This window comes from Ovis aries, chromosome 6, assembly GCF_016772045.2.
Source record: "Ovis aries strain OAR_USU_Benz2616 breed Rambouillet chromosome 6, ARS-UI_Ramb_v3.0, whole genome shotgun sequence".
NCBI lineage: Eukaryota > Metazoa > Chordata > Mammalia > Artiodactyla > Bovidae > Ovis > Ovis aries.
The window spans coordinates 66951530-66965242 of record NC_056059.1 but is presented as its reverse complement, the minus strand read 5'-3'; the positions used below and the strand labels follow the sequence as shown (position 1 = coordinate 66965242).

Here is a 13713-nt window from a genome sequence, read left to right as displayed (position 1 = left end):
TGAAGCACAAGAGCATCCTTCATGAATAGCTCATATCACTGTGTAAGTTATATAAAATGAAATCAAATGCCCCAAAGTAATTCTGATGACTAGCTCGTTTTGTACTGTCCATGCTTGGGCTTTCCAGGTGGCTCAGACCGTCAAGAATCTGCCCACAGTGTGGGAGACCCAGGTTTGATCCCTGGGTCAGGAAGATCCCCTGGAGAAGGGACTGGCAATCTACTCCAGTATGCTTGCCTGGGAAACCCCATGGACAGAGGAGCCTGGTGGGCTACAGTCCATGGGGTCGCAGAGTCCCCACAACTAAGTGGCTAACATACACACATGCTCCATGAGGTATTAGGATTTTCTCCTTATTTTTCCATATAGTCACTTAGTGGTCTGTTTCTTCTTTGAGATAATACCTTAATCCAGTGAACTTCAAACGTTATCCATTTAAGGTGGTAGATATCACTGTTGTTCACCAATCTCTCATTCTCTGCCTCTAATACACACTCAAAAGAACTGCATTTCCCCACTACCTTGAAATTAAGCATGGCTGTGTCTTGCTTAGACCAAAGAAATGTGAATGGAAAGGATGTGCAAACTTTCCAGTTAGAAGCATGGCAGAGCAGGTGTGCAATTTTCCATACTGTCTCCTTTCTTTCCATGTTTGACCAAGATTTTCTTTTTGGGAATAATTTCAGGTGGTACAGCTATAAGACATGGCTTGGGTCACTGAGCCACTCCTTGGAGGACAATCGCTCTGAAGTTCTCTGCAACCTTAGTAACTCTACATGAGCAAGATACACATCTTTGTATATCACATTATAGCCTATCCACCTTCATACCTACACAGAGCTTGCATTATTATTTTTATTATTTTGCTATAAATGGGCTCACTAAATAACTTTATTTAGAAAGAAAAGCAGATCACTACCTTAAATGTAAGATCTGCATTTTCTATCATAACAGCTTTGAGTCTGCGGTCTGATCTATCTTTGTTACAAAAGGAAATTAGCAAGATTTACTGTGATAAAACATGAGAGCCCCAAACAGACTTCTTTTTTGACATAATCCAAAGTATGAAGAGAGTCACTTTCACATTATCTAACTGTCACTGTTATTTAGTGCGGTGTACAGTCCCACCGAAAATCACTGTGTACACCATGGTGGTATTTATCAGTCTTTTGGGGGAAGAATGCTTTTATTAATCTTTTTTACTTTCTAGGCCTAAGATTCTCAAACAAGATCCAATTTTCTCTGTTTTCTTCTTAACCTTGCAAAGTACTTTTCCAGGATAGATATCTTCACAAAAATCACAAAAACAGTTCGTGTTTTGTAAACATGCACAAAATGCTCAGAAAATGTTGGATGAATTCTCAATTAAGATCCTTCTGGCAACGCAGATATAGGGAATAGACATGTGGGCATGGGGAGGGGGGTTAATTGGGAGATTGGGACGGACATATGAGCAGTGCCGTATGTAAAACGGATGGCTAGTGGGAAGCTGCTGTAGAGCACGAGGAGTTCAGCTCGGTGCTCATGGTGACCCGGAGGGGTGGGATGGGTGGATGTTCCAAGAGGGAGGGGATATATGTATAAATATAGATCCAGGTTTGATCCCTGAGTTGGGAAGATCCCCTGGAGAATGGAATGGCTACCCACTCCAGTATTGTTGCCTGGAAAATTCCATGGACAGAGGAGCCTGGCAGGCTATGGTCCATGGGGTCTCAAAGAGTGGGACTTGACTGAGCGACTAACACTTTGACTTTCATAGTGATTCACCTTGTTGTACAGCAGAAAATAAAACATTGTACAGCAACTGGGCTTCTCTGGTTAAAAAGATCTTTATGCCTCTGAAGACAATGATTTTTTTCTTTCTCAAATGTTCTTCCTTCTCACTGAGCCCTACTGCCAGGGTTTTCTTTTTCCTTTTAAGAAGTACTTTTGGCAAGTGAGAAGTGACTTGATGGAGTTGACCTGTTTAAATAAATGGATGCAGATAAAGTCAAGGGATGCTGGGTAAAAACCAACAGGGACGGGAGGGAAGTGACAGTGAGATGGTGAGTAACAGGTGATGGAAACCAATTCATATTCTCAGAATGGCTGTTACTGACAATAGAGCTCCAGAGGCCATGAACTCTATCCCACCCTGCAGTGTGAGAAACAATTCTTTAATGATACATTCTTTATATGGTACTCATTGTTCTTGGCACCTCGCTTTTGCTCCCCTTCTGTTAGTGAAGACTCCCAGAATTATGTGCAATCTTGACAAAACATTGCTCTTTTGCCAAACCCTGTGACTAGAACTAAGGAAATAGAATTCTGTCACCAGGGACTGAACTTGGAACACAATGAATGTGGCAAGAATAGAGAGAAAATGACTGGGACCAGTTCAGACTACAGTACCATCCTGACAAGCTTATCCATTGCTTTCTGCTCCCTGGATCTCTGGAGTCACTCTGAGTCCTCAGGACATTGTTTTGTTTTACTATGATCCTTCAGTATCTTTTTAATAACTTTTCCGTTTGCTCAGGTTAGCTAAAATAGATTGCTATTGCTCATAACCACGGAACCCAAACTGACACTTGACATGTTAGCATCTTTGCAAAACCTTTTGATGTCAGAGCTTATGACATTTCCTTAGGCAGTAGCCAAAAGTATCTACATAAGAGTTTAAAAATGAAATTAAATAGATACTAAAATAATCCCCAATATTTTAGTTCTAGAACTCCCTTTACTTTTCCCATATGGTATCTGCAGATATTAACTTTTTGTAACACTTTAGGCTTATAAAGTTTGGTTATAGAAGGTTATAAGCAAAGCATGTGATGCCAAAAATATTCAGCCCTACCTAAAAAATTATAATCTCATGATGTAACCTCATTATCATTTACAACTATAATTTCACCCAGCCATTTCCTATATAAAATGCATCACCAGTAAAATGTTAAATCACCTCTAAACATTGGTTATTTAATTATTCATTTATTTATTCAAATATTTTTTGAGTACCTACTGTGTGCCAGCCTTGTCCTAGATACTGGTATACAATGGTAAACAAAACATGAATTCTGCCCTCAAGAAGATTACAGTCTAATGTAGAAGAGAAACATGAATAGCATAATCACATAATTACATGAATTATAAATTATTATTAGGATTATGAATAAAGTAAGAGGATCAGAGAAGAAAATGGATGGTTAGGAAAGGGTTCTTGAGAGAAGCAGCATTTTTGCTGAAACCAAAAAAAAGCCAAAGAAACAAAAACTTTTGACCTGGGTAAAGTGCAGGGATCCAAAAGTAAACAAGGGATGCTCCCATCAGAAGATATGGTCAGTGCTAAGACCCTGATGTGCTAATGAGCTCACTGTACCTGAGAAAAAGAGGGACAATGCGGTGCTAGTCCGCAAATAAGTGGAAATGACATTGGAGAGAGAAGAGGCGGCGTGGCTGCATGAAGCATTATAGGCTGTCTTAGGGCTTTTAGATTTTATTCCAAGTAAAATCGGAAGCCACTGAAGGGTTTTACCCAAAGGAGAGCAAAAAGGTATGCTTTATATTTCAAAAGGATGATTTTGGTTGCTTTGTAGAGAAGGGCCAGCAGAGTCAAGAGTCAAGGTGAGAAGATCAAGGAGGCCGCAGCTATAATTCAGGGAGAAATGACAGAGGCTTTGATGACAGCAGAGACAATGACAATGGGAGTGAGTGAGCAGCATAAATGATCACAGAGGCAGTTTCCGTACTAGCTTTGTTTCACAGCTATCCTGCAATCACTCTGAAGAAAAGACTTAACTTTCTCAGTTAGTTGGCAACTAAGTTCAAAAAGGCCTAGGTATAAATGAAATGAATGGTAAAACTTTTGGAGGGAGAAAAAAAATTTTCGTTTATGAGAAAAGCATAAAATTATTACTTACAAAAGTCACTATACCAGGATTAAGGCACAACACCTGTTTTCATTTTAGTTGAAGGCATCAGCTTCATCTTGAAGAATGCTGGCCAATGCTGGGAATTATTTCTCCAGCCTGACTCACACCATGAAGCATTCACACATGAGCACCACCAAGGGGACCAGGCAGGTGTTCCCCACTCCCCCTGGCTGCACATTAACCTTAGCGTAATGGCGCTCAACAATCCACGAGAGTGGCTGTGAGTTACCCTTCTTCCTTGGAGTCATTGCTCTTCTCATTACCATTTGTTTTCTAGGCATGAGGACATTTCCCCAACAACAGTTTCAGGCTACTTCAGAGGCAGGAAAACCACTCACCAAACTCTTGCTTTCTATCACCAGATGGAGGAGAATGACGAACAGAGCAGCTGTGTTCAGGGGGTTACCAAATGTAAAGATGTCAATGTCTGAGCCCTGGTAGGTCTACAAAGAGAGGATAAAAGTTGGTGATCTTGGAGAGTTGTGCACACTCTGGTGTATCGTCACTTTATTCCATGGCCCAAATGAGAACCGGGTCCCTTTCTTCAGTGTTCCTAATAATTGGTCATTTAAGATAAACAAACATTTTTAGAAAAAGAGACTGAATCCCAGAGAGGCCATCCAATCTTTGGATTTTTCAGTTGGAATTATTTTTATTCTGAATCTTAATTCTTCTTCTTTGATTCTTTTACTTATGTTTCTGATTCTTTGAAGTATATAGAAATTTCAAATATGTTCCACTTAACAGAGCTGCAAACCTTTGAAGCAGATACTATGGCTAACTTGAGTTTTTGCCATGGTTAAGTAAATATCCACCCCTCTCATATGCTTCTGTCTTTAAGTCCTTAACGTATTCCTCACATGACACAGTTTTCTGATATTTTATAATTCTAGTCATTCTTTTCTAAATAGACTTTAGATTGCCTTACCTATATTCCTCTTGAAATACAGTATACCTTGAATATTCTAGGTGGGTAAATTCAAGTAGTTTTATTTGAATAAAGAATGAAAATTGTTAACTTAAAGACTATTACCTTTTCCCTTTTTGTTAATGAACCTTTGGTAACCATCCATGATCAAATTATTGTTTTCTTCTGGGGAGGGAGGTGGGTGAATGGGCAACTATATCATGCTGCTTGGTACTGGTCTAAATTTTTTAAATTAATTTTATTAATTCTTTGTTTAGTCATATTTTTTCCATTTTTTACCTGCATAACAGGGTGGTGTTTGTTTGTTTGTTTGTTTTAGTTTGGGGGATACTACTTAATTTAATACTCTGAATGTCATCCTGGTAGAATTAGTCCAGCACTAACTAATAATAGCTTTCATATTCTGACTTTGCCTCTCTGATTTTGACTCATCTAATTATACACCAGGCTTTCAACTTTATTCAAGTCATTGATGAAAATTATCAAGCAGTACAGGGCTAAAAAGGGAACTAAAAGGCACTTCTCTCCAAATTTAACCCGTTACCTACCATCTAGGCACTTCTCTCCAAATTTAACCTACTACCCTACCATAGTTGAGAAAAGCATTATATTTAGTCAGTTAATGACTTAATTCCATGAACAATCTACCCTCATATACCTATTCTAAATACTGACACCAGTGACAGAGAGGCACCATTTATTCATGAACAACAAATCCTTTGAGTTAACAAGGACTCACATAGTAAGGCACAAAGAAGCAGACCAGGCTCTGATAAAAGGCATCCAGCAAAGTAATCCAGAAGGTGAGGGGTAAGTATGCCTGAAAACAAAGCAGATATTGGGGAGGGAGAAAGATTAATAAGGGTCAAAGCAAAATCAAGGCACACCACCAGCCAGGGCTTGTTTTTGCTTCTCTGAGAGAAAACTATTCCTTCAGTCTCTCATTCATGACACAGGTCAGATCTGTAAGTGGTAGTGAAAGAATAAGGGGGTGATAATTGAATAAAATGAGTTCACAGGTGAAGAAAAACCTGAAGGAACTCCTCAACTTGTATTGCTTCTAACACAGGGATCAATCTTAGTCCCTTCCCATGATCTAGGAGGTCCCGTGTGGTCTTATCATTGAAATCCCTGCCCTCCTGGTCTAATCTTCATTCACCATCCTCCCAACACACAGACTTCATCTGTTGCTCAAATATGCCAAATCCCTTCTTTCCTCAGGGTTTTCCATGTGCTGTTATCTCTGCTAGAAATTCTTCCTAGACCTCCTACACAACCAGTTCCTCATTATTCATATCCTAATTCAAATATCACTCCTCATAGAGGCATAGACCCCAGACCAATCTAAAAGTTATATCCACTTATCATTTACTATTAACACCAGGGATCCTTAGAAGTCCTTCATTACAATCGGAAATCATCTCGTTTTCCTAATCATTTCCTGTTTCTCTCAACAGAAAGCAAGCTTCATAAAGTGGGAAATTGAATAATTTAGATTCTTTTACTCAAGTGATTAAAACATTGCCTGGTAAATAGCAAGTACCCAAGAAATATTTCTTGGATTAATAAACTATTTTTACCTAACTTTTCATGTGCTAAACTGCTTCCTACCAGAAGTCTGCAGAAAGAGAACTATCAAGTATAAATACTAGTCAAATGATTGAAAACAGGTTTTCAAATAAAAGATAATTTTGAATAGATAATACTGTGTGTGCAGGATTCTGAGGCTCCATTCAGACCTGATAGGAAGGATGGAGGGCCATAGTTTATTAGTGACTCTGCCACGGATAAAAATGACAACACATACATCATATCCTTGAGCTACTTTTTCCTTTTCTTAACATGTTATTAGTCTTATTTCCTTTAAAATGAAAAAAGAGGCTGAAATTGTCTTCAAAATGGGTAGCTGTCTTCTAAAGCTTTGTAAGTGTTCGAAATCTCCATATACATTCTTCCAGCCCTCAAAAGAAGTTTGAGGCATCTATCTTTTTTTCTTTTGTTTTTTAATCTCTTTGTCCTCTGGAAAAATCAAAGTGATGAAGAGTCATGGTTTCCAGTCTACCTTTCCCTGTATCTTCTGTTACAATCTTCTCATTGGAATGATGGAATCTTCTACCTGCCTTTCTTCGAGTGTCCATAAACTAAGCACAATCAAATGGGTGGAAGAGAATGTAGCAGAGTCAAAAGGGCCACCAAAATGTCACTGGACAAGACAGAACAATTCCAGGATAAGTTAAAATACAGCTCCATGCTTCTAAGGGAACAGAGGCTGCTCAAAATATCTAGAGCCAAAAGGTAACAAGTACACTTTCTTCACAGTCATGTGAATTAGGGGACTTCAGGGTAGGGAAGTGTCAAGGATAAGACAAATGAGAGGCTGAAAGGAGTAACTCATGAGATCTCTGGAAACTGAAAGGCAAAAATCTGGACATGAAGTTAAAGCCAGAAGGCTGTGTGGGTGAAGAAAGATGGTAATAGATGACAGCTGTCTGGAAGGGACACCTCTCACTGCGGCCTTCCAGACCCATCTCCTTTCAAGGAGAGAGATGCTATAACCCTGGAAAGTTATCTTTCATGACACCAAAGACAGGAAATGGCCCAAACATAAAACAGAATTTGTTTGGAGGCCAAGTTCACAGAAAGGACAACTCTTCTGGAAGGTAAATCAATGAAATCAATTACCTTTTATCAATAGCCACATGCTGGGACACTGCCTGCAATCACCATGTATTACAAAACTGGCCAGCTCAGTAGAACAATGTGTGCACAGAATTGATAGCAGGGCTCAACAACAGGAAACAATGACCTCAACTCTTCCAGGGTAAAGACCAATTACAGTCTTCAGGCTGTACAAATGGGCTTCTGAAACACCAGCTATAAAAAAATTAAAGGTCTCCCTTCTATTCTTTCTTCAATGGACTTGGAATTTAACTTAGACCTGGGGTGCAGGACAACTTCACGACTATCAGCCACGCATTCCTGCACCCCTGGCTTTGAACCTTAAGTCAGATTGGACTTTTTTAGAATACCCCGTTTGGTTCTTCAATTGAAATGAATTGGATGAAACTGAAGAATTGTAAGGATTTCCTCCTCCCTGGAAGCTGACTTCTCCTTGCATTGACTGCCCCATGAGCCTTTCCCTTCTCTAGGGGATCTTCCCAAACCAGGGATTGAACCCAGGTCTCCCGAATTGCAGGCGGATTCTTTACAAGCTGAGCCACAAGGGAAGCCCAAGAATACTGGAGTGGGTAGCGTATCCCTTCTCCAGCCGACTTTCCTGACCCTGGAATCGAACCAGGGTCTCCTGCATTGCAGGCAGACTCTCTACCAACTGAGCTATCAGGGAAGCCCATACCCATGAGCCTAAGGATATTAACTTACTCTCCAGTCTGGAAAGGTAGTTCAAGCCAGAAAAAAGTTGGATTGACAAAAATAAAGCATCATTTTATATTTAGGATTTCCTCAAATTTCTGGTTAAGTCTAGGGGTGGGATAAAAACAACAACATTGAGAGTGTAATATGGCTAAACTTTTATACATATTATTTTACTTAATCTTCACATAATCTCCATAAAGAAACTGGAGTACAGGCAAGTTAAGTAACTTACCAAAGTCACATACCACTGAGCCAGAATGTAAACTCAGGCTAACCATCACCCATCATTTATAACATGTGCTGTTCTGGGTCAGTGTCTTCAGAATAGTGAGTCCAGTGAAACCCAATGAATGAATTTCTTACCATGGGTCTCATTTTCATTTCTCCAGCCCTTTGACAGGAAACCCTCTTTCCTAAACCTGTCCATGTGGTTAAGCTCTGTCCTCAGGAAAGATCCATATCCCAGGGCTGGTTGGTGAGAAAATGATCTTTCTAGTCACAATACACACAGGACTCAAATCCCAATGCACAAGACCTGAGTTCAATGCCTGGGTAGGGAAGAACCCCTAGAGAAGAGAATGGCAACCCCCTTCAGTATTCTTGCCTTGAGAATCCAATGGGCAGAGGTCCCTGGCAGGCTACAGTCCATGGCGCTGGAAAGAGTTGGATATGACTGAGCGACTAATACTGTCACCGTCAGCTCAGCCAAGGAGTCATAACCAGCACATTTACAGCTGATTTAAGAATAACGGTGTCTTACACAACATTGTAAATCAACTACACTCCAGTACAAAATAAAAATTAAATTAAAAAAAGAATAATAGATGTCACCATTAGTCCTCGATTGCGCAGTTACGGGGCCAATATATTTCCCTTTTTCATTAAGCCAATTTGAGCTGGTTTTCTATCACCTGAAACTGAAGAGTCCTGACTAACACAGACTTCTTCTTAAGGCTAGAATATTTTACGAGACTAAGCTCTCAGCTTTGTCCATTTACTGGTATCTACAGGTTGCTGGTCCACCTCTGTCCCTGTGATCCTGAGCACTTATGAGAGCACTTTGGATTTCTGGCCATTAAATAGCAAAGGGGTTGGGAGTACCCAAGGACTGACGATAACATCAGTGTTCTTTCAGCATCGCAGCAGAGGTTTGGGAACTGGGGTTCATCTGCACCACCCATGAGCTCGGTGACATGGTTGGATTACTTAAGATACCTTGCCTGTGCCTGACTTTCCTCATCTACAGAGTGGCTAACGATAGCATCTATTCTGCAGGGTCATTTTGAGAATTACATTTATGTATGTTAAGCACTTTACATACATAAATGTATGTATGCATATATATATATGCCTGGCATATAAGAGGCATTACATAATGTTCATAAGGCTATCTCAAAAATAGTTACTAATTATGTAAAAGATGAACTAGACAAAAGAAGAGTTTTGAGACAACTAGCTCAATTAATTGGTGACTATAATATTATGGGTAACAGGTAATGAGGGCAGAGAGAAGGATGGAGAGGGGACAGATATAAGGGATATACCAGAGGTGGGCAGACAGGACTGAGAGGTTAATTAAGTGGAAGATGGACACAGGTTTAGGGAGAGGGAGGCAGTAAGATCATACCCCTATTTCGCATGACAATAAAACCTGAAGAATTTAATTTTGGCTTTAGAACCAGACTAAGAAGTGTTCCCATCCCAGTTCTGCTATTTTTTTTTTTTTTTCATAGCTATGAGATTTCTGGAAAAATTCCTCAGCTCCTTTGAAATTCAGATTCTTCATCTTAGAATGGGAACACCACCAGGTTTTCTCTCAAAGTGCTTTGTGAAGATAAATGGGACTGTGAATACTTCGTAGTTTGCCCAATAGAAGGCGCCAGGGGTTTAAGAAATACTGCTACTGCTACTGCTGCTGCTGCTAAGTCGCTTCAGCCATGTCCGACTCTGTGCGACCCCACAGACAGCAGCCCACCAGGCTCCCCAGTCCCTGGGATTCTCCAGGCAATAACACTGGAGTGGGTTGCCATGTCCTTCTCCAATGCATCAAAGGGAAAAGTGAAGTCGCTCAGTTGTGTCCGACTCCTAGTGACCCCATGGACTGCAGCCTACCAGGCTCCTCCATCCATGGGATTTTCCAGGCAAGAGTACTGGAGTGGGGCGCCATTGCCTTCCAGATAATGTTATTTGTAAGGTCTGAAGACTGGAGTTCTTCTTAGAAGCACCTGAGGTCTTTCACAGTTTTGCTTTCTCTTTGTTATGTCTGCTGTGTTAGCAGAGATCTTCGGAAACAAACACAGATGATTCAGATACGTTTCAATACACCAGAGTATTTGAGCCAAGCACCCCGGAAGATGCCTGACTTTGACGACGGCTGTATATCGGTGTGCATGTTTTTGCTGTAGCACCCACCTCTGACCTCTGGCCACTTCTGTAGAGCTCAGGCAGCTGCATGAGAGTCTCTGCAGATACGTCTTTCTCTAGGACTCCATAAATGACGGGAGGTGCAGATGTGAAAAGAAGGTTGAAGAAGATCAAGACCCAGTAGTCAGTCATGGATGTTCCTGAAAACCCACAAAAGAACTGGTACCAGAAAAGGAGGTTCACATAGGCCTAGGGACACAAAGAGAAAAAGTCGCATCTTAGAGTCTGCTATGAGAGCCATGACCACACATGCCACCCAGTGCTGTTCTGAATGGTGTGATCTCAGCCTCTCAGTACAGCTTCTTTTCTGATGGAATGGAGAACCACAGCTGACCTTACAGCTTTTTCTTTTTTTTGGTAAATGTTTTATTTAAACACACACACATACAGTCAGTTTACTATGTGGTACTGGCACTCATCATTCTAAGAGCTTTATAAATCATTCATTTAATTTTCATAACAACTTGGAAATTATTGGTGTTCCTATTTTACAGATGAGGAAAGTGAGGCAGGGAGAGGCTAAGGAACTTGCCTAAAGTTACCCGGCAGATAAGTGGCAGAGCCAGGATTCAGAGACATTCCAGCTCCAGATGAAGAGAAGCTGGACCTGCGCTGGTAGGTAGCAGCCATCACAACAAATGTTCATTCAATTGCTTTCTGGGTTCTCGATTATTTTTTTCGTGGTGAAGTGGGATGGTGCCAGTGCGTGGGCAACCATCCCAGTTTGCTTGAGGCAAAGGGGTCTCTCAGGACACAGTACTCTTATGACTTCAACAGGGGCAGACCCAGGCAAACCAGGACAGGTGGTCATCCCAGAGGCCAGGCACATACATTCACAATGGTTTCAGTATTTTGTCTCACGTGCAGTGAGTCTGCAATAGCAAAAGCTTTCTGCCCAGAAGCAATGTAGGACACAGGAAAAGGTCATTCAACTCAGATTTAGGGGGTCTTGTTTCAAGTCCCAGAGGACACTTTCTATATGACTATATGACTTTAGGTAATTTTAAAAACCTCTATAAATGTTGGTTTCTATGTCTGAAAAAGACATAGAGAATTATACCACATCAGGTCTTAATATCAAGATCCAGTTAGAAACTGCTCATGAACTATAAAGTGCCTTTTTAGTTCAGTTCAGTTGCTCATTTGTGTCCGACTCTTTATGACCCCATGGACTGCAGCACGCCAGGCCTCTCTGTCCATCACCAACTCCCGGAGTTTACCCAAACTCACGTCCATTGAGTCGGTGATGCCATCCAACCATCTCATCCTCTGTTGTTCCCTTCTCCTCCTGCAGTTTCCAAAGTCTATTGTGATCTACACAGCCAAAGGCTTTGGCATAGTCAATAAAGCAGAAATAAGATGTTTTTCTGGAACTCTCTTTGCTTTTTCAATGATCCAATGGATGTTGGCAATTTGATCTCTGGTTCCTCTGCCTTTTCTAAAACCAGCTTGAACATCTGGAAGTTCACGGTTCACGTATTGCTGAAGCCTGGCTTGGAAAATTTTGAGCATTACTTTGCTAGCGTGTGAGATGAGCACAACTGTGCAGTAATTTGAGCATTCTTTGGCACTGCCTTTCTTTGGGATTGGAATGAAAACTGACCTTTTCCAGTCCTGCGGCCACTGCTGAGTTTTCCAAATTTGCTGGCATATTGAGTGAAGCACTTTCGCAGCATCATCTTTTAGGATCTGAAATAGCTCAACTGGAAAAGCTCATCACCTTCACTAGCTTTGTTCATAGTGATGCTTCCTAAGGCCCACTTGACTTCACATTCCAGGATGTCTGTGGCTCTAGGTGAGTGATCACACCATGGTAATTATCTGGGTCATGAAGATCTTGTTTGTATAGTTCTGTGTATTGTTGCCACCTCTTAATATCTTCTGCTTCTGTTAGGTCCCTACCATTTCTGTCCTTTATTGAGCCCATCTTTGCATGAAATGTTCCCTTGGTATCTCTCATTTCCTTGAAGAGATGTCTACTCTTTCCCATTTTATTGTTTTCTTCTATTTCTTTGCATTTGTTGCTGAGGAAGGCTTTCTTATCTCTCCTTGCTGTTCTTTGGAACTCTGTATTCAAATGGGTATATCTTTCCTTTTCTCCTTTGCTTTTCACTTCTCTTTGGTAACCCACTCCAGGGTTCTTGCCTGGAGAATCCCATGGACGGGGGAGGCTGGTGGGCTACAGTCCACGGGGTTGCAAAGAGTTGGACACGACTGAGCAACTTCACTTCACTTTTCTTCTTTTCACAGCTATTTGTAAGGCCTCCTCAGACAGTCATTTTGCTTTTTTGCATTTCTTTTTCTTAGGGATAGTCTTGCTCCCTATCTCCTGTACAATGTCATGAACCTCTGTCCACAGTTCATCAGGCCCTCTATCAGATTTAGTCCCTTAAATCTATTTTTCACTTCCACTGTATAATCATAAGGGATTTCATTTAGGTCATACCTGAATGGTCTGGTGGTTTTCCCCACTTTGTTCAATTTAAGTATGAATTTTACAATAAGGAGTTCATGATCTGAGTCATAGTCAGCTCCTGGTCTTGTTTTTGTTGACTGTATAGAGCTTCTCCATCTTTGGCTGTAAAGGATATAATCAATCTGATTTTGGTGTTGACCATCTGGTGATGTCCATGTGTAAAGTCTTCTCTTGTGTTGTTGGAAGAGGGTGTTTGCTATGACCAGTGCGTTCTCTTGGCAAAAGTCTATTAGCCTTTGCCCTGTATCATTCTGTACTCCAAGGCCAAATGTGCCTGTTACTCCAGGTGTTTCTTGACCTCCTCCTTTTGCATTCCAGTCCCCTATAATGAAAAGGACATCTTTTTGGGGTGTTAGTTCTAAAATGTCTTGTAGGTCTTCACAGAACCATTCAACTTCAGCTTCTTCAGCATTACTGGTCAGGGCATAGACTTGGATTACCATGATATTGAATAGTTTGCCTTGGAAACGAACAGAAACCAGTCTGTCATTTTTGAGACTGCATCCAAGTACTGCATTTTGGCCTCCTTTGTTGACTCCTTTGTTGGCTACTCCATTTCCTCTAATGGATTCCTGCCCACAGTAGTAGAAATAATGGTC

The 13713-nt window shown here is 40.9% G+C and overlaps 1 protein-coding gene and 1 non-coding gene across 8 annotated transcripts in view; both read right to left on the bottom strand.

Moving 5' to 3' along the window:
- ATP10D (ATPase phospholipid transporting 10D (putative)) overlaps positions 1-13713 on the bottom strand; it is a 127183-nt gene that overhangs the window by 8353 nt on the left and 105117 nt on the right. For 3 of the 7 annotated variants that reach the window (XM_012179906.5, XM_012179904.5, XM_042251366.2), the window contains 3 exons: positions 10627-10827; positions 5579-5659; positions 4250-4354 (listed from right to left, as the gene is read on the bottom strand). In XM_012179906.5, coding sequence (XP_012035296.3) covers positions 4250-4354; positions 5579-5659; positions 10627-10827 — 387 coding nt within the window. The remainder of the gene's footprint in view (positions 1-4249; positions 4355-5578; positions 5660-10626; positions 10828-13713) is intronic. The other 4 variants (XM_060417071.1, XM_042251364.2, XM_060417072.1 and 1 more) reach the window with 2 other exon arrangements.
- TRNAC-GCA (transfer RNA cysteine (anticodon GCA)) lies at positions 8113-8185 on the bottom strand. Its single transcript has one exon. It is a non-coding gene; the product is annotated as a tRNA-Cys (tRNA).